Source organism: Anarrhichthys ocellatus, unplaced genomic scaffold (genome assembly GCF_004355925.1).
Source record: "Anarrhichthys ocellatus isolate YVR2014 unplaced genomic scaffold, GSC_Weel_1.0 scaffold3, whole genome shotgun sequence".
Taxonomy (NCBI): Eukaryota; Metazoa; Chordata; class Actinopteri; order Perciformes; family Anarhichadidae; genus Anarrhichthys; species Anarrhichthys ocellatus.
In genome coordinates this window covers 14636662-14657137 of record NW_022280033.1, presented here as the reverse complement: position 1 = coordinate 14657137, position 20476 = coordinate 14636662, and the positions used below count along the sequence as shown (strand labels likewise).

The 20476-nt window shown below is 44.6% G+C and overlaps 1 protein-coding gene across 1 annotated transcript in view; it reads left to right on the top strand.

Annotated features, from left to right (window-relative positions):
* Positions 1 to 20456, top strand: part of lyst (lysosomal trafficking regulator) — a 61004-nt gene extending 40548 nt beyond the window's left edge. Inside the window, exons 18-55 of the mRNA XM_031871844.1 lie at positions 74 to 264; positions 846 to 1091; positions 2025 to 2198; positions 2962 to 3111; positions 3399 to 3536; positions 3624 to 3822; positions 3916 to 4044; positions 4623 to 5247; positions 6051 to 6231; positions 6723 to 6892; positions 7009 to 7239; positions 7418 to 7584; positions 8694 to 8846; positions 9493 to 9684; positions 9797 to 10008; positions 10109 to 10318; positions 10743 to 10919; positions 11127 to 11203; positions 11328 to 11516; positions 11933 to 12078; positions 12182 to 12278; positions 12472 to 12533; positions 12732 to 12787; positions 12877 to 13029; positions 14216 to 14460; positions 14842 to 14908; positions 14990 to 15146; positions 15707 to 15847; positions 15980 to 16197; positions 16295 to 16525; positions 16647 to 16836; positions 16931 to 17067; positions 17241 to 17339; positions 17794 to 17933; positions 18029 to 18126; positions 18232 to 18388; positions 18476 to 18547; positions 18666 to 20456. Of these exons, the coding sequence (XP_031727704.1) occupies positions 74 to 264; positions 846 to 1091; positions 2025 to 2198; positions 2962 to 3111; positions 3399 to 3536; positions 3624 to 3822; positions 3916 to 4044; positions 4623 to 5247; positions 6051 to 6231; positions 6723 to 6892; positions 7009 to 7239; positions 7418 to 7584; positions 8694 to 8846; positions 9493 to 9684; positions 9797 to 10008; positions 10109 to 10318; positions 10743 to 10919; positions 11127 to 11203; positions 11328 to 11516; positions 11933 to 12078; positions 12182 to 12278; positions 12472 to 12533; positions 12732 to 12787; positions 12877 to 13029; positions 14216 to 14460; positions 14842 to 14908; positions 14990 to 15146; positions 15707 to 15847; positions 15980 to 16197; positions 16295 to 16525; positions 16647 to 16836; positions 16931 to 17067; positions 17241 to 17339; positions 17794 to 17933; positions 18029 to 18126; positions 18232 to 18388; positions 18476 to 18547; positions 18666 to 18804 (6416 nt within the window). The 3' untranslated portion in view covers positions 18805 to 20456. The remainder of the gene's footprint in view (positions 1 to 73; positions 265 to 845; positions 1092 to 2024; positions 2199 to 2961; positions 3112 to 3398; positions 3537 to 3623; positions 3823 to 3915; positions 4045 to 4622; positions 5248 to 6050; positions 6232 to 6722; positions 6893 to 7008; positions 7240 to 7417; positions 7585 to 8693; positions 8847 to 9492; positions 9685 to 9796; positions 10009 to 10108; positions 10319 to 10742; positions 10920 to 11126; positions 11204 to 11327; positions 11517 to 11932; positions 12079 to 12181; positions 12279 to 12471; positions 12534 to 12731; positions 12788 to 12876; positions 13030 to 14215; positions 14461 to 14841; positions 14909 to 14989; positions 15147 to 15706; positions 15848 to 15979; positions 16198 to 16294; positions 16526 to 16646; positions 16837 to 16930; positions 17068 to 17240; positions 17340 to 17793; positions 17934 to 18028; positions 18127 to 18231; positions 18389 to 18475; positions 18548 to 18665) is intronic.
* The last annotated feature ends 20 nt before the right edge of the window (positions 20457 to 20476 follow it).

Below are 20476 nucleotides of genomic sequence, written 5' to 3'. Positions count from 1 at the left end.
TTTCTTTCTCTCTCGGTGGGGTTTTTTTTTTTTTTTTTCAGTCCCCCCCCCCCCCCCCCCCCCCATATTTCAGGATCTAGAATAGGAGCTGAGGAGGCCCTGTACCTCTACACCAGCGGGCCTGACCTCACCTCAATCATGCCCTGCAAGTATGGCAAGCCCAGTGGGACAGTCTCTAAGTTTGTCACTCTGGAAGGCCTGAAGTGTGAAGATGTACGGGAGCTTCTGATGAAGAATCAGGACGTGGACACAACAGCTTTGGTTGTAAGTCTTTGTTTATGTGAAGCATTGACTTAGCATCCAAATCACAACAGAACACACACTTAAAAATGCAATAGAAGTGTTTTATTGTCGCTGTTGTTTTCACCCAATTTCTGCATGATAAAATGCAGATCGACACTGCAGGTAAAGCCTGTGCATTCTGCATAGCAAATCCCTCCTATGTCTTATATATTGTTTCATTTCACGGTGTATGAATTGTGTGCGGTTCCAATTAGCTGTCATTACACTGCACGGTAAGAAGTAATTTTTCCCCCAATGGAAAAAAGCTGTTACAGTTAAGCTGCAGCTTTTTTTATTGAGACTGAAAATAGTTTCCCTCCCATTAATGCTAATGTCTTTGTTGATCATAACTCTGCTGAGTTAAAATAAGGGAGTAAGACAAGAAGAATGAATGACATCTTTATAATTTCTGTTATGCTCTAAAAAAGTCTAACAAAGTCCAAATCCGTGAAATTGTAGCTACCGAGATTTACTACCGTAAATACCTCAAAATTAATATTAAAAGTTACAGGATAAACGTTTTGCCTGAAAATAATGAGTGCGTGGATTGTGTTCCTGTATAGGAGAGCTTGGCAGTAGTGTTTGCTCCCAGCAGTCCTAGAGTCTACACCATCTATGAGCCTGTAATCAGACTTAAGGGTCAGGCCAAGACGGTGGTCACCCAGCGGCCCTTCAGCTCCAAGGAGGTGCAGAGTGTTTCCCTGGACCCGAACTTTCTCAGAGCTTTTCTCCCCACTGAAACACATGGCCTGCAGAGCGTCCTGCACAAGATCGGTGGAACAGGAAATTTTGTCTTCCTCTTCGCACAGGTAGGACGGTCCATATATTCAATGAGCTCATGATTCCCAGCTGTTGGGATATTTCTGGAACACTGTAGATTTAGATAGATGTATTCCAGAGAGCGGAAAGTGTTCGTTTGATTTAATAAACCAGAAACAATCAGTGAATTTTAAGAACAAGTCACCTCACAGCAATGTAGAAACATGTACATCATAACGTCACATATTGATTGCTTTAACAACTTTGCAACTTTTTTGAGACAACAAACAACACAAAGAAGGAAAGGATTACACTTCCGGGTCATAAACACACTGTAGTTTTACAGTTTAATAGTGCTAGATTAGTTGAACAATAGAAAATGTTAAGCCATTTCTTTTATATTGAATAAACATTGAACTAAAATTGAAGCAAAAATTCCAAACATTTAATAATTCCAGCTTCTCAAATCTGATAATTTTCTGCTTTTAAGTGTCTTAACATTATATTAGATTAAAGTCTTTGTTTTGGGGGATTTTGGTCGGGAAAAAAGGAAGACGATGTCACCTTGGGCTCTAGGAAATGATGGTTGGCATTTCTCACTGATTTATGATGTTTCATAGACTAAACAATTGATCAATTAATCAAATAAATGATTGGCAGATTCATTAATTATGAAAATAATCGTTGCAGTTCTACAGTTAAAAAAGTCATTTTATGAAGGTGCTCTATGCCATATGACCACCACTGCAAGGAAATGTATTTCTAAGATCAAAAGATTAATGACAAAGCTTTAATATTTTTTATAACTGTATATGTTGAGGCAATGAAATGGCTCATGTTTGAACTAATAAGCTGCATCTCTCATAATTGAACTCCACCTTCAGGCTGCATTGTTCACATTTATAATTATTTTTTCTTTTCTTTTCTGTATTCTTTTATTCTTCTGTTCCTCCGTCCCTCATCTCTGGGTCTGCGGTGTCCAGACGGTGGAGCTGAGTGACTGTGAGAAGACCCAAGCACTGGCTCTGCGGGTGCTGCTGTCTTTGTCCAAGTTTAACCAACACCGCATCCATGAAATGGACTGTTACCATGGTTACTCTATGATCCACCAGGTCCTCATCAAGTCCAAATGCATCGTGGGATATCACATGCTCAAAGTGAGTCACACCTTGAACTCTTTGCCGTCTCCAGCACCCACAACCTCTGCTGATCTGTGCAGTCAAACACATGCATCACCGGCGCTTGTTTTTTTGTTTTTTTGTAACATGAGTCTGATCCAGGCCGCCACACCGGTGCCTCTCTGAGCCGGTGTTGGTGACCCTGCTGTTACTTGACCCTCTGGCTGTGTCTGTAATTGAGCCGTGTGATGGCTGAGCACTGAAATGGATTCTGTCTGACTTGATGAAACACTGAGCTCCTGCAGAGTCACACAGCACCTCTGATTGCCTTTGACACTTTAGGCTTCCACACATGGTATTTTACAGCCCAGAACAGCACTGATTAGTCATATTAAACACTCATAATCATTATAATAAAAGGAACATGCTGTGTTACAGTTGTTGGATTTTGTTTCTTTTCTATTTGTGCTGCAAAAAGACTGCCAACTTCTATCTTAGCTCAGTCCACCAGAGACCCAAAGGACTGTAAGAACTATAACCACTGCAGTTAAGCCGGTCAAAACGACTCTGATCAATACTGACGGGGCTGCTCAGGGAGCAAACGGCAGTGGTTTTGACGGAGTGATGAGCCTTCCAAAAAATTTCATGGAGAATTTATTTGACTCTCTGGGATTCTGCTGTTTCTGGAGAGATAGTGATTATCAATATGTTGAGTTGTGTGTTGGATGAGAGTGACCAGCACTCTATTATAGCAGCGCTGTAGACGTGTTTCTGATGCGGTGGCCATATTCTGTCCTTCTAGACTTTACTGGATGGATGTTGCAGTGCACCCATCCTCATCCTGGGGGACGATGGCCACTTCCGTTTGGACACCGAGTCCATCGCTGTGGTGCAGGATATCAGACTGCTCTCAGACGTCCTGTTCGACTGGAAGATCTGGGCCAAGGCTGAGGTAAACTCATACGTCACAGGATCAATTATATATATTCCATAATAGCAGGAGATGTAACACAATGTGGAAACATGATAGAATATACTGTACATAAAGACAAGCAGTCATATTTCTAACTAGGTGATTATCATAAATTCAAATTAGACTTTATTTTTCTCCTCTTTTTTTATTATAGTCAAATGTGAAGTAACAGTAAGCCAAAAGCATTATGGTGCTCTCAACCCGACTATATAGATGATGAAGAACCAGTTCATGAGTCTTTCACTGTCTGTGTCGTTTTCTGTCAGTGTGGAGTGTGGGAAACACTACTTGCTGCCTTAGAGATCCTCATCAGGGTGCACCACCCTTATCAGGTCTTCAACATCCGTCAGTTCCTCAAGGCTGAGGTAGTGCACCGCTTCCTGCTCACCTGCCAGGTGTTACAGGTAGGTTCGCAGTCATAAAGGTGCTGTGATAACACGTTACCTCTTCAGAGACTGTTACTGCACTGACAACATTGTGTTTGTCTTAAGGAGCATCGGGACGAGCATCTGACTGCCATCCCGCAGGAAGTCTGTCTGTCGTTCGTCAAAATCATCCAGGAGGTTCTCGGGTCACCCCCGGACATGGACCTGCTAAAACTGATCTACAACTTCCTGCTGGCTGTTCACCCACCTACCAACACCTACGTCTGCCACACTCCATCCAGCTTCTACTTCTCACTACACATAGGTGAGGAGGCAGTGCAGTTGAGAGCAGCACCTCTGTATCAAAGTGCCATTAATTGAATGCACTGAGCTCATTTGGTGTCTCTTTATTTGTCAGATGGGAAGCTGTACCAGGAGAAGGTACAGTCCATTATGAATCTGAGACACTCTAACAGTGGAGGAAAGTCTGCCAGCAGCTCTGTGGTGTCACTCTCCCCAACTGTCTTCACTGACGCTCCCCATGAAGGTACAGCTGTTTCAACTAAATTACCCCAACCTTAAAGCACTCCAAGGCATCCAACACTGTGACAACGATTAAATCCAAACCTTCAGTGTGTCGCTGTGGAATTACAATATAAAAAGGAAGATTAGCGGTGCTTTTGTGGGTGTATGTGCCTCAACCAAAAAACAAAAATGCTTAACATGTTTAGAGCTGTATCAGCTCTGTTTTCTCTCCGATTAATTACAGTTACCAGAGTTTTATTTATAGTACCTAATATAAACACCATTACTTATTGCTTATTGTGGTCATAACATTGCTTTTTTAGTTTCTTATAGAGCACTTTAAGCCTTGGGAAAGGGCTTTATAAATGGAATACATTTGGCTGTGATACTTGCAACAATGCATTGTGATACACTGACCACAAACAACTCTACAGTTTTGTAAATGAATCTGTGATTCTGCTCTGTCACATCATGTTATTCATCACAGCCACAAGTCTAAAAATCACAATTTTCTCTGCATGTAAATGAGGCCCTTTGCAGCCTTCAGTTAGAAACTCTAATCATTCCTTAAGTGCTGAATCATTTTGTTCTCTTTTCCAGGCCATCTCCACGCTCCTTCCCCTGAGCATGGAGGTGATAATCAGTCGTTACGCCTTCCTAGTCTGGCACCGTCTCCGTACTACTCTCCTCTACTGACACCTCGACTCGGACACGGTATCTCAAACGAGGCAGGTGAAGGTGAGGGGGTCTCCCTCGCCACTCAGCAGGCTCTTGGCAGCACGGAGACGCTCAAGAAGGGCGGAGCGGACGAGCAGCTTCTGAGCAGCTGTGAATCAGCCAAGACAATCTGTGAGTCTAAGGACATAGGTGAGGGAGGAGCCCTGCGCACTCCTTCCATCAGCGTGGAGGAGGAGCGGGACGAGGCGGCAGAGGTGAACAGCCTAACAGAGGGCAGCGTTGGGGTGGCAGAGTCTGAGGACAGGTTTGACTTGGCCAGCGACGAGGCGCCGCGCCGCCCTGACAGCCTGAAAGGCATCCAATCGTTCCAGAGGAGCCACAGCAATCTGGCCAGTCTGGGCCTGGCCTTCCCAGCTCCAAATGGCTCCTTGCCAATCGGCCGCTGGCCCAATTCGGCTGACCGAAGCTCCATGCCTGAAGACTGGGAGAGCTACACATACTCTCCTGGCTACGAGAGGATGCACAGCAAGACCGAGTCCAATGACGGGTATGTTGCTATAACACATACAGTATTACAGTAATACTCTCAGGATGTTCCAACTGAATGCTCAGTATCGTTACAAATTATAATATTGATAAAGTCAGCCCATACCAAAATTTGACCAATCTATAAATGGCTTCTAGTGAGCACTGGCAGTCTCTTTCAACATTTGTTTTAATTGCATGTCCATGTGGGTTTTGTTCTGGTACATAACTCTAGAAACGATAAAGACATGGACCACTTTGCTCGATAAAGAGGAGCTGGGCATGGATTTGCATAATCTAAATACAGCATTTGGTTATGATAATAATCCTCCAACTTTGAAAATGATTTGTACTGCAGTGACAGCTTCAGTGTATTTCTACCTGCCAGCCAGCAACTCAAGCTGATAGCAAATTAAAAAAGATATATTTTTTTCTTGTAATCCTGTTTTCTCACCAATGTCACCTTTTTCTTTACATTAGACACAATGTGGGCTGTTGTAGATGAATTTCAAGTTATACAGGAAACCTTCGAGAGAGAGAGAAAATGTCTTACATCCAAAATTCATTTTTATATTCTGATGCTTTAACAATAATATACGAGTTCAACAACCAAACAGCTTTGTCAATTCTAGCAGTGCTGATTATGAAGATAATTAATTTGAACAGTCAGGCTCTCTTTACACAATACCCCTCACACTGCAGGACACTAACCTCCTTTAAATATTGTAAACAAATTCACATCCCGTGTAACCTGAAATTAGTGGAAATTCAGCGAGCTGTTGGTGCACAGTAATTCCGCGCTGAACTCTAAGCTGTGTTTCTCAGGTCCAGCACTGAGGACTGCCTGGTGCTGATCTGCTGCGGACTCTATGATCTTCTGAGGGGCATCCTGCTGCTGTTGCCTGACCTCATGCTTGAGGAGGTGATGGACAAACTCATCCAGCCAGAGGCCCTCATTGTCCTAGTCAACCACTCGTCGCCTCTCATCCAGCAAGGTGTCATGAAGGTTGGTTCAGTATCCTCTTTGATGATCGTTGAATACTGTGATGCAGGAGGATCTGATTTAGCTCCAGGAGTCAAAACTCTACTGCACTTCTGATGCTGGTAGATCACATAGTATCTCCCAATCACAATCATTTCACTTTTACACCTTAGAGGTGCTCTAAAGGCACCGGTAGTTAGATTTTGTTACCTTTGGACAGAGCCAGGCTCGCTGTTTCCCCTTGTTTTCAGTCTTTATGCTAAGCTAAGATAACTGCAGTATTTATCATACAGACACGAGAGACGTATCAATCTTCTAATACTCAGCATGTCAGCAAATAAGCACCAAAAAACATAAAGCTCTTCCACTAATTGCTTGTGCTAAACATTTGATTAAGAACAAATCTTTTACTCTGAAATCTTAAATCGGTGCCAGCGTGTTAGCAAAGTATCCCACTCTATTGCCAGTGTTGGGACTGTACCTTTATGTCATATTATTCTGCCCCTCTCTCCTAGCTGCTGGATGCATATTTCAGCAGAGCCCACAAGGAGCAGAAGGAGAAATTTCTGAAGGACCACGGCTTCTCACTGCTGGCCAACCAGCTGTACATCCACCAGGGCAGCCTGGGGCTCCTCGAATGCTTCCTGGAGATGCTGTTCGGACGGCCGGTGGGCCTGGAGGAAGAGTGAGTCCAGGGAAATTGCACAGTTCAAGCCATATCGCCCAGTGTTTTGTCTTGGATTGTCTACAGTATGAATATGTGTGTTTGACACTATTTTTCTCTTCTGTAATTCTTTCCAGTCTGGACCTGGAGGAAATGGAAAATATCTCACCTTTCAGAAAGCGCTGTATCATCCCAGTGTTGGGTCTTATTGAGAACTCCCTGTATGAAAACTCCTTGGTGCACAACATCCTGTGTATGCTGCTGCAGCTCCTCAACGCCTGCCCAAAGCTGGCAGACATCCTGCTAGACCACGGGCTGCTCTACGTCCTCTTTAACACCCTCTCCACCCTCAATGGCATGGAGAACGGGTACGGCTGCCAGAACAGAGCACTATTCATTCAAACACCTCCTTGGATTCATAGGTTTTGTCTTGAACCTTTTGAGCCATGAATTTAATCAATAATCCTCTCACTGTTCATTGATCTGGCGTATACGAGTGGTAGACTCACTTCGTGCGCTTCATATTTTCTTGTTCTTCCTCTGCAGTATTCCCCTGAATGACTACAAGCTCCTGGTGTGTGACATCCAGCAGCTGTTGGTAGCTGTGACGATCCACTCCTGCAGCTCTTCAGGGTCACAGTACTTCCGCATCATTGAAGACCTCATTACCTTGCTGGGTTTCATGCAGACCAGCAAGATGCGTCGCACACAGGGTGAGCGGCTGGATTTCTAAAAATCAATACACAGGCGAAACACATCAGTGTTGTCATCTACTGTGCTCGGTAGTTCTGGGTGATATCAAGCTGTCAATGTCTGCTGCAGTGAGAAAATTCATCATCTACAACTGCAGAGTGGAAAATCATTTGAGAAACAAAAATTGATTTGACAAATATCTCACATCTCCGTGTTCCAACTAAATCATTTTCTCATTTTTTCCATAAATTAGCTCTCTGAAACGTATCTCTCCCATCTCTTCCCCATTAGCACTTATTTATTTTGTGATATAATCATTCTGTGATCACAGAAACATTACAAAGACATTATGGCTCCGTACATGGCACATTTATAATATACTTGTAATTACACTCGACTGTATTACTGCCTGCCCTCATTGGGCCAACTTGATGAATGTCACCAGTTCGTGAGGAGGTGCGTGTTGTGAGATTTGATCATTAACATAATCAACTACCCCAAACTGTCATGGAAGGCTGCCTTTTCTGCTCCGTTTGTGGGGGAAGTTAAAAATGTTACCCAAGAGTAAAGATAATTTAAAATCAGCAGATTAAAACATAACACACTTAGCAGTGTCTGTAGTCACAGTAGGGGAGCTGGAAATATTACCACAGCCGTCAACCCTGTGTCATCGCAAGACCGTACCGAGACATGAATAAAGAAGAATGGTTTGAACCTCTTGTATATCCATGATGGACATGATTTACTTTGCCATGACCCAAGTTTCTTCAATTTATTTAAAAAAAAATTGGATTTGACTAGCAGAAACGGTAGAAGTGGGGTTTTTTTGTCTGTAGAGCAAGATAGACTTTCTGTACATGACTAGTACGACAGGCCTAGGCCTCTTGTGAATCATATAAACTGAAATCAGATTCTTTTTTTTCTTTTTTTTTTTGTTTTGTATGTGAAAGCATTCATCAATACAGTAGTATTGATGAATACCAGTTCAAAGTCCCCTTTATATTAAATGACTTGTACGTGCCACAAATCAATTTATATGTATGTTTCTTGCATGAAGCTCTTCGCCAGTGCGTCAGGTAAACATCTAACATGTTAAAGTTCCTCGTCTCTTTGTTTGTTTTTTCCCCAGAGATGGCTGTGGCTTTGCAGTTCCGCGTCCTTCAGTCAGCGATTGAGTTCATAAAGACGACAGCCAATCAGGAACCTCAGAAGCTGAGCAGCTCTGTTAATACACCGAGCTCTCCACATATCGCCATCCATCAGAAGCGCAAGAGCATTGCGGGTGAGTGTTTCGTACTGATGCAGCAGCAGAAATCTGGTGTGCAGTCTTTCTGTGTCGAGTTAGAATTGACCATCATGCGTTTCCACCCCTGTGTCCACCCTCACCTGTCTGTTTATTGATCCTCTCCTCGTCCTGGTCTGAAGGTTCCATTGCCATGAAAGACTCCATTATTCCCCGCATCCCCAGACAGCACTACTGCTCCTATGGCCAGATACCCCTCTCCCCTCCCTTCAGCTTCCTGTCTCAGGACTCCCCCCTCCCCTCCCCCTCTGGAGCTCCATCCTACATGCTCCACTGTGACGCAGGTAGCTCGGACTGTAGTCCACAGCGGAGATCATCCTCCCCTGTCATGGAGCATGTCTCCCGTTTTTGCTGTGAACTCACCCTTTGCCCTCCACTCACCCCGGGTTTTAACTTGCCCAGTACCCTCGTGCGCTACTGGTGCCTTTGTGTGTGCATGGTTGAATGCTTAACTAAATCAGTGTTAAGTATTTTAACACAGATGGCACTTTGATTAGTGAATCATTAGAATCTTTTCTGTGTTCAATGATTCATGGGATATTTGCAAAACCTTACGCTGAACTTGAAAGGAGAAACCAATGCGTGCTTATACTTACAAAGAAGCGACCTACATGTGTGCTTTTAGGCCGGCGCCGGTTCTCTCTGGCCCAGACGGACTCTCTCCTGATGCGGATGCGCTCCGTAGCCAGTGATGAGCTCAACCAGATGATGCAGAGGAGGATGAGCCAGGAAAACCCCATTCGTGCCAGCGAGACTGAGTTCGTCCAACGGCTGCAGAGGCTTGTGGTTCTTGCTGTCAACAGACTCATTTACCATGGTAAAAAAACTCCTCCCACTTATCTATTCTAATCTTGTCTATTTTCTCCTTCACCTCACATGAGCGTGAACTGAAGTCCCTGTCTAATCCTGGATCTGTTCTCCCACTGCAGATGTAAGTCAGGACCTGTTTGACCTGCTGAATATCCCCGACTCTCCAGACCAACCGTTTTTAACCCCAGATCCAGCTGATCAGCCGCAGGACGAGAGTGGCTCCGCCTCTCTCTCACACTCTCCCATTCCCTTCACCCTGCCGCCTGCCAGCAAGAAGAGCTTTCAGAAAGACATCCTCATGCTCATGATGGACGGGATCAAAATAAGCCTGGTATGATGGCACTGAGAACCCTTTTTCTTTTCTTTTTTTTAGCTGTGAAGTTTTAATTGCTATATTGTGAGACCTTGTGTTACTGGTTGTGATCTCACAGGGCAGCTCGGGTCGAGGAGGAGCCCCACATCAGCAGTGGCGAAGGATCCTATGGTCGTGTCGGGACACTTTTCGGGTCCAAATCGGCCGCCTCCTTGTGCACACGCTCAGCCCTGCGCTTCCCCTCTCTGACAGGAAGGAGTCGCTGGAGTTTGTGTTTGATCCCAGACATTTGGATATCCTCAAGGAGAGCCTCAGCCCGGGTCTAGAGGTGAGTGCGAAGGAAATGCTTCATTAAATTCAAATCTATCACTAGTCTATTTGTCACCTTACACGTCAATTTGGCCTTTGCTCACTGACAAATATTGAACCCAAAATGATATATATTACCTTCCCATTTCAGACATTGTGTTGGGTCCAGGGGGAAGGTATGAGTGAGAGTTCAGTATATTAGCTTTGCTTGTCAGTTTCACTCCTACAGGAGCTGTCGGGCTTTGGCTCTAAAAGTACTCTGATAGATGTTTTCATGCTGTTCAGCAACCCCCTTGTCTCCCCATGGGAGTCTTTCACTTGTCCTCCTCTCAGGCTTTTCTGAGGGTTAACTAGCCGGATCAGGCTCGTTTCCTGTCCATCACTGTATGCGACCTGATTCAGACACAAACAAACAATGCATCTGTGCTCGCTCTGTCTTTCAGCATGGACCAAAGTTGTCACTGTACCTGTACGAGATGCTGCACGATCACAAGGACAGCCTCACCAAAGACGAGCAGAACGCCGTGGGTGTCTTCATGACCTCGCTCAAGCTTTGTGGCCATCGCTGCATCCCACCCAACACTCCACACAAACAAGACTTGCTCAAGGCCATAAAAGAGGTTAAGTCCTACAAAGACAAACATTCATTGTTAACAGTTTCTGAGCCTTACTAGCCAAACTCAATCAGCCCGTTTGGTAGTTCAGCAGTGTGACTACTTGTGTGCAGGTGGAAAAACTTCGTTGTCCATGAAGTGCAGCATGTCAGGTTTCTTTTTAGCTAGAAAATTAAGCTAATGCATCTTTCTTACTTCATTTTATTCATACAGGAAAAATTCAAGTATGAAGCAGAAGAGAAAACAAGCAAAGTGGCGTGGGAAAAGAAAATGACCAACACTCAGAGGAAGTGAGTAGGGGCTGTTTTTTTTTGTTTTTTTTCCTGGTGTGAGATTGATGTTCAGTACAAGAACATATTGGTTAAGAATCATTTCACACTTCTATTCACTCCATTCTTTCTTATTTCTCTGAAGTCTTCTCCAACGACTGGATGGAAAGTCCAAGGACATTTCAAAGATTGCGGCTGACATCACTCAGAATGTGTCTCTGCGACAAGGCATGGAGAGAAAGAAAGTCATCCAGCACATCAGGGGACTCTATAAGACTGACCTCAGCGCCAGCCGACACTGGCAGGAGCTGGTGCAGCAACTCACGCATGACCGGTAGGCATCCGCGTTTATCTCTCACAGGGGCTTACGCAAATTGCCGAGCTTTACTGATTCACAGCTTAGAGCTAAATGCTAATATCAGCACGCTAACATGTTCATAAGCGACAATACTAACATGCTGATGTTTAGAATGTTCACCTTTTAGTTTCGTATATTAGAATTCAAACTTTTGCTAATTAGAATAAACTATTTGACTTGCTGGTAGCAATACATGATAAGGTAACAGATCACTAAAGTTATTATTATTGATTCTGAGGAGCACATGGCAGTCCCTACAGCAGTTGTTGAGAAACTATATTGAGGGCATGATCTTGGTGTCCTCAGTGATAGCTACGGCTTTGTAATGAGGTTACCTTTGTATTGATATGATAAGACAAACCGTTTGAGAGGACTTTAATGGTCTGTTTCAGTGCGGTTTGGTACGACCAGACATCCTACCCAACGTCGTGGCAGCTGGACCCCACCGAAGGGCCGAACCGGGAGCGAAGGCGGTTACAGAGATGCTACCTCACCATTCCTAACAAATACCTGCTCAAAGACAGACGCAAGTTTGAAGGTAAATAAACGTTTTTACTTCCAGCAGTATGGCAAGATTCTGTCTTGTGCTAGTGTGTCTGTCTCCTTCAGCGTTCTTATTTTGACCTCCACGTCTTTTTAAGACACAGTGAAGCCCCCGTTGTCCTTCCTGGTTGAGGATAAGACCCACTCCTCCTTCTCCTCCACTGTCAAAGACAAAGCCACCAGCGAGCCCATCAGGTACATTTTTTTTTTAAACCTCTCTCACTCTTCCTGCCTGTAAGCCTTCAGTGAGCATCAAATCCCTCTCAGAAGGACAGGGTGATCTCAGGAAGTCACATAAATGTCTCATCAACTTGTGCTACGTTGATGATTGTCTATGCTTTATTCAGATGGTGTGTTTCTTGTATGATAAATGTCTCTTTGGCCTTAGGTTCACCAGACGGTGCATCAGCGTCGCCCCCTCCAGAGAGACAGCAGGGGAGTTACTTCTGGGTAAGACACTGACCATCTCTCACAGCTGCTCCATGCATAATAGACTCAGCCGGTCACAAGGCACAGAGAGTAATGTGCTCTCTCTGAGGCACTACAGATTATTGCTCTCCCCTGTTTGTTAGTTATTCAGCAGGGGAAGCTTTAGTTTGTTTTGTTCTCAGTTCCCCAAATCTCACTCACCCTGTTGTTGTGTCACAGGAAAGTCTGGGATGTACTTTGTGGAGGACAACGCTGCCGATGCTCATGACAACCAGGTAAAGCCAGAGGACTGTTCAGGATTATTCTCTGCCAAAAGGGGTTACCGCCTGGCGTCTCAAGACCGGATGTGTTTGTGTTTGGATAGAGCCTTCATGGGGAGACTGAGGCACCCTCTTTCTCCTGGACGTACGAGGAGATTAAGGAGGTGCACAAGCGCTGGTGGCAGCTAAGAGACAACGCTGTGGAGATATTCCTCACCAATGGCAGGACCCTGCTGTTAGCCTTTGACAACAATAAGGTGAGGCAAAAACACAGGTCGCTTAGAATGAAAATGAAGGATGCCATGCTGTGACTGGAAAGTTGACATTTTTTTTTTATTAATGACATACAGTAGATGGTCTAGTGTTTTTCCTTAAGTTGTTTCATTTCATTATTGCAAAGAATTGAGTTGGCTTATCATCCTAAGAGAGAAATTCAGCCTATGTTTTATTTGGATATAAAAATGAAGCTACACAGATTGGACTGGGATGAAAAGACGAAAGAGCCGACTGATGCTCAAATAAATAGTTTTTTATGAAAAGACAAAATCACGCAGCTTGAAAAAATATAATTGTTAAAATGCCTTTTTGGTATTCCGCCCCTGATAACTGCAGAGCTCTGTAGTGTTCTATGCCATCAGTCATGAGGATAAGATACAGTACTGTCATACTCTACAGGAAAAACACTTCTGTAAATTACTCGAATAGAGAAGATAAAGATGAGATTTACTTTATTGTCCCGCAGAGAAATTTGTCTGCGGCTCCAAGCCGCTGCGTCACACAATACACTTGCACATAGAGAACATAGATCAAAACATGAACATGAACATAAACATGCTTAAATACACATGTCGACAATAGTTACAAATAGTAAAATAATATAACCAGGTGTGATCAACATAGATAATAAATAATCAAGTCACAATATATTATTCCCCAATAAAATCATATCATATTATACTACTTGTTGCTATTTAGTAATTTGATGGAAGATGTAATAAATGAAATCGTGTTATGATATGGTTGGAAAACAGACATTTAAGCAAGTCTACGTTTTACAGCAGGTATTTCCAATCCAGAAGCATCAAAGGAAGTAAAGACGTGCTCAGCACGTGGAGGCCAAACTGATTATCTGTCCTCTGATTGTCTGTGGACTCGCAAAAACCTTTCCTGGATGAACGGGCACAATCATTTTTTCCTGTGCATTCATTTCTATTTTAGACTGATATGTAATATTTCTAATTCTAATGTTTCAACTACCGTTGGATGGTTGTGAGGTTGTGCTCAGTATGTTATGCATTTATTGATAGTCGACAGAGGAGACATGACAGGAAACAAAGGTGTGACTTTACATTACATTTGTCAGTTAGTACTTTCTACATGTTTAGCTTCAGTCGTGACTCTAGAGATGGAAACATCCCGTGGTTCTCTCTTTTCTCGCCTTAGTTCCGTGACGACGTCTACCACAACATCCTGACCTCTGACCTGCCCAACCTGCTGGAGCACGGAAACATCACGGCGCTCACTCAGCTGTGGGGCTCGGGTCAGATCTCTAACTTCGAGTACCTGACGCATCTCAACAAGCACGCAGGCCGCTCCTTCAACGACCTCATGCAGTACCCGGTGTTTCCCTTTATTTTGCGAGATTACACCAGCGAGACGATCGACCTGCAGGACACAAACATCTACAGGTCAGTGGTTGATGGCAGCTTTGTTAATGTGTTTGGAAAGGCATTTGAGGTATTTCATTCGGTTTTAAAAATAAATAAGATTTTATATGTTATTGAGATTATTCTTGGGCACTGTATAAAATATATGTAAATGCACCTCCTTGATGTACATACTGTAGGTCCTAAAATAAGTATAGCTTTCAAACATTTTTAAGTTTGTCCAGTTTATGCCAGAGCCATTCCGTACCATGATTTTAAATCAAGACAAATTTATTTTTTGATAAGCTAAACTAAAGGTCAAGACTCATGACACAGGAATCATTAATAATAGGTTAATTTTCATTTGTCACAGTTGAACACCATGGTTCATTACAGCTTTGCTTGTATTTTGTTGTCATGCAGGAATTTAATCAAACCCATCGCAGTCCAATCAAAAGAGAAAGAAGATCGCTACGTGGATAACTACAGGGTATGGCCTGTTGTACATTTTAGCATGTGATTCTTGAGTGTAGTGAATGTTCTGATAAGAAAACGTTTGTGTGTTGTGCAGTACCTTGAGGAGGAGTACAAGAAGGGCATTCGGGAAGACGACCCCATGCCTCCTGTCCAGCCTTACCACTACGGCTCACATTACTCCAACAGCGGCACTGTGCTGCACTTCCTGGTTCGAATGCCTCCGTTCACCAAGATGTTCCTCGCATACCAGGGTAGGTCACGCATTATGTTTTACTAACCGTTAAGGAAGAAAAATGATTCAGCTGCGTTGTCTTTTACAGTATCTTTAGTTTCCAAAAGTAAGTGTGAACTGACTGACAGGCCAGTGCTTTTTAACAGTAGGTCATTTTCATGCACCTCCAAAAAGCTTTTAGCGTCACAGAGTGCCGCCTGTCTACATTACATTGACTGCTCCATCTTGGTTGATGCTGAGGCTTTTAGTACTGAAAAGTTGGAACGTCCTGATCTCGGATCTGACTGAGCAGCATGTTGCCATAGTCGCGTGTCATCTCATGTATCAGCCATAAAAGGTTACTTCATTTCTATACTTTTCTCTGATCGACTCCTCGCCCTTCCCTTCCTTTTTTTTCTATGTCCTCCTTTCTTGTTAATTATTTTTTCATTTTTCCGTCGCTCTCCTCTGATCCTCTGAGGCATCTTTTCATGTGATTGTAAATGTATTCAGCAAGCGTGGTGTCTGAGGTCATGAAAGGGGATCTTTTCAATCAGTGAGTAGAATCTGTAATTAGATTGTCTTTTTTGCCTTAATCAGACCAGAGCTTTGATATTCCGGACCGGACGTTTCACTCTATGAACACCACGTGGCGCCTGTCCTCCTACGAGTCCATGACTGACGTTAAGGAGCTCATCCCTGAGTTTTTCTACCTCCCAGAATTCCTGGTCAACAGAGAGGGTAATTATTTTCCACTACAATGTATACCTTTAATTAATCTATATACCTATCATTTACACCAGCATACATTTTTCATATCTACTCATTAATTAAAAAAGTGGTAAAAAGAATAAATAGAAATGTCCTTCACAGGTTTTGATTTTGGTGTTCGTCAAAATGGTGAGAGAGTGAATCATGTGAATTTGCCGCCCTGGGCCCGCAACGACCCACGTCTGTTCATCCTGATCCACCGGCAAGCGCTCGAGTCGGACCAGGTCTCCCAGACACTGTGCCAGTGGATCGACCTGGTGTTTGGGCTCAAGCAGAAAGGCAAAGCAGCCGTCCACGCCATCAATGTCTTCCACCCAGCTGTAAGTAGCTGCTTGTTTCCCGTTTGATAGAAATTATTGGGAAAGTTGTTGTTGTTGTTGTTGTTGCTTACAAAAGCCTTCATATCATTTTTCGCAGACTTATTTTGGCATGGACGTTTCGTCTGTAGAAGACCCAGTGCAGCGACGGGCCCTGGAGACGATGATCAAAACATACGGACAGACACCCAGGCAGCTCTTCAACGCCTCTCATGTCAGCAGGGCCGGCCCCAAACTCATAATGGAGGGGGAGCTGCCGGCAGCCATGGGTCTCCTAGTTCAGCTGGCCTTCAGAGAAACACGAGAACAGGCCAAAGAAATAGTCTGCCCGGTAATCTGCTCTGTGATGATAGTGACTCTGGCAGCCCGCTGTGCGCTGAGGAATGACATAATGCATCGTCGCATGAAATGATCCGCTGCTCACCTGCCAATTTCCTCTTCCTCCCCAACAGAGCCCACTGCCGTGGATCAAAGGTCTGAAGTGGGGCGAGTATGTGGGCTCGCCCTCTGCTCCAGACCCAGTGGTGTGCTTCAGTCAGCCACACGGGGAGAGGTTCGGATCCCTGCTGGCTCTACCAACGCGAGCCATCTGCGGGCTGTCTCGCAAGTTCTGCCTCATGATGATTTACAGCAAGGAGCAGGGTAGGACGCCCACCAGTCGCTCAGCCTGGATGTACTGTACTGGTTTGCACAATGTCCTGCTGACTCAATTAACTTAATGCTCTCTACTCCGTAGGTGTTCGGAGCATGCACAACACAGACATCCAGTGGTCGGCCATCTTGAGCTGGGGCTATGCAGACAACATATTGAGGCTGAAAAGCAAGCAGAGTGAACCGCCTATCAACTTCATTCAGTGTTCACAACTGCACCAGGTAGACACGAGTTAAACTCAGGCTTAAAAATAAAATTAAAAACAGAGCACCTGAAAGTGAAAGGGTTCACTGGTCTCCTCTCAGTGTTACGCAACTCTACACTGAGGATCGACCAATAAGATGTCAGGGTTCTCGTTTCCTCTGTCCCAACCGTCTGTCTCTCTCTCCTCCAGGTGACCAGCTGCGCCTGGGTGCCTGATGGCTGCCAGCTATTCACAGGCAGCAAGTGTGGAGTCATCACCGCCTACAGCAACCGCTTCACCAGCACCACGGTGGGTTTCCATGGCGACCTCCCCCTCTAACCTTCCGCCTCCACATCAACACCCAATCCACCCACCCACCTCCCATTACCCACCCCTACCCCTCTGTAGACCGCCTCACCGTGCTCAAACGCTCGGCTTCATTAGTCACATCACAGTTGCCCTTGAAACACATTTCCACTGAGCCTACAAGTGGGCTTAGAGGTCCCGGAGTTCAGTCATCAGAGAGGCTTTCTGACTTTCATCGGTCCCTACCAATAGGCATCTAGATTTCCAGTTTTTTTTTTTTTTTTCTGTCTCTGAAGTGTGTTCCAAAAGCAATTGATTTGTGCTGTTCAGAAAATCCTGGTTGGAGATTCATTAATGTAGTGTTTTTAGGAAACGGTAAACGCCGACGTACCTCATCCAATGCTATTCAGGTGTGCATGTCCTCTGTATACAGTCTCTGATATGTGTCTTTCCACAGCCGTCGGAGATGGAGGTGGAATCTAAGGTTCATCTTTACGGACACACGGGGGAAGTAACCAGCCTGTTTGTCTGCAAACCTTACAGCATCCTCATCAGTGTCAGCCAAGACGGCACCTGTATCCTCTGGGACCTGAACAGGTCAGTGTGTGAGGGATACGAAGAAAAAGCTTTAATGATATCCTTTATTGTGTGACGAGGAATCTAAAGTAAAGTGATGCTCTGTGTTTCTTCAGGCTCTGTTACGTACAAAGCCTCACAGGCCACAAAAGCCCCGTGACTGCAGTGTCTGCCAGCGAGACCACGGGGGACATTGCAACAGTTTGTGACTCAGGTGAAGACCGCTCTGCTCCAGCTCCTGTCCGAGTTCACCGTGCCACTTTTCCAGACTGACACAATGTTGACGTGACTTATGACACTTATGATTCTGTGTATCCAGTGGGCGGAGGCAGCGACCTGCGTCTGTGGACAGTGAACGGCGACCTCATCGGTCACGTCCACTGCAGAGAGATCATCTGCTCCGTGGCCTTCTCCAACCAGCCGGAGGGAGTGTCTGTCAACGTCATCGCCGGCGGGCTGGAGAATGGCGTCGTCAGGTGAGCAGGCACCCGTTTGCTTCCTTTCTCAAGACAATGAATTATTCACACTAGTGTGTTTTTTTTTAATGTGTGAAATATTTCCAGGTTGTGGAGCACCTGGGATTTAAAACCAGTGAGAGAGATCACCTTTTCCAAGTCAAGCAAACCCATCATCAGGTATTTCATCAGCGCTCCAAAGATTGTTGTTCTTTGCTTTTATGTAATGCCACTTATCACCATTCAAAATATATGTGTGATTCTGTTGGAAATACTGATGATGATGATGTCCCCTCAGCCTGACGTACTCGTGTGACGGCCACCACCTCTACACAGCCAATAGCGAGGGCACAGTGATGGCGTGGTGTCGGCGGGACCAGCAGCGCATGAAGCTGCCCATGTTCTACTCCTTCCTCAGCAGCTACGCTGCAGGCTGACTGTGTTTCTGATGTTTACTACTGTCCAGTTCTCAGCAAGAGGAGCCCCCCTCCTCCTCCTCCCCCTCCTCCCCCTCCTCTCTGCACTAACAGGGAGGAGGATGTGTCAGCATGGCCTCAATCTCCCTGAACCCTCCCTATCTTTTAACTAAAGCCATCCCCAGCTGAGCAAACTCTACCACAGCCGCTCTCAGCATCATAAAATAATTATGAAAATATATGTATATAGATATATATTTATAAACATACTGAAGTGGAATGTTGGGGAGAATGGATGAATATTTGGCTGAGGCTGCAACAGACACTTTATATACAAAATGCATTTCTGAGGGTGTGTTTGATTTGTTAAGTCTTATATTATTTTGTTAATTGCCGTTATTGTTGTGCAGATCTTTGCCTGATTGCCTGTTGATTTTCCTGTTTCCTGGTAAGCTGCTATCTTCTGGCCAAAGCCGGACCCAAAGTGTTAAGACCCCCGTCTCTCGCCTCGTGGATGAGCTCGTATTTCCCGTGGCGCGTCGTCCTCTGACAGATTGCTGCCGGAGCTCGGCGAAGGCGTCCTGCTGACGCTGCAGTAGCCAGGAGAGAGAGGGAGCCCCTCCTCGCGTCTGTCGCCAGGAGATGGCCCCGCTCTGTGGGAGTGAGACGCCGCTCTGCTGGGCTGTCTGCTCCACTCAAGTCTGCACACGAGTGTCACGGCCCTGCATCACTGAGCTGCATTCGAGCTCAGTGGAGGGACGGGGGGGACGTTGGGATGAATTGTTCCTTGTGTTGCCTGTTGTTCTGTCCTACTTTTGCATGCTAGAATGATGCTGACCTTGACAGTATGTATGTGGTTGTGACATTTACTGTCATGGTACTCCTTTATTAAGGCCTGCCTTGGTTGCGCCTGTCCTCTTGCATTGAGAGATGTTGATATTCATTTATTTATTAGAAGCACCTCGGAGGCTCATCTTTCCTTTCCTTTTTCTTGTGTTTTACTGACTTAATAAACTGTCCGCTGCTCAAATGCACTAAAACCTTTTCACTAACCTAATATAGTTTGCTGAAATTCTGAGAAATTACCAAACAGCATTAGATGCCTGAAAGCTGCAGAAGAAGCCAAGAGGAATCTCCTGAATGCCCCCGTCGCTGAGCTACCAAAAAGGGTGTAGTAGGTGGGTGGGCGTAGTGAGGAGCATCATGTCCAGCCGACTGAGGTTAGAACAGTTAGCGTTTCCTGCACTAATGAGGTTTACAGCTTGTTTCTTAATCTTATACATTACACTAATCAGTCCAGGAAATACTCAACCAAACATTAATTTCCTTAACCCATCCATGGGTCCGTGCAGCTATTCTTTACATTCCCTCTTTGCCTACGATACTTTCAGTTTGTCTGTATAATATGTGTGAAATGATGGGCAAAGCACTTTTTTTTTGTTTATAAGCTACCATTTAATTGAAGGAGAGCTAATGATCTGTGGTCTTAACATGAACTAAGCTTTGATTTCATTCCATTAATAAGTCTACTTAAGAAAGCAATATCAGACACGCAATAGGTCATTTTTGTCATGTTTCATATGGAGTTTGTTTTAACACAGCTGTGAAGATGACGTTTGGCTTTTGTTTTGACTGCAGTGAGCCTTCTGTGATGAGAAATGTCTTAAATTTCACACCTGGTGTTTCACTTGTT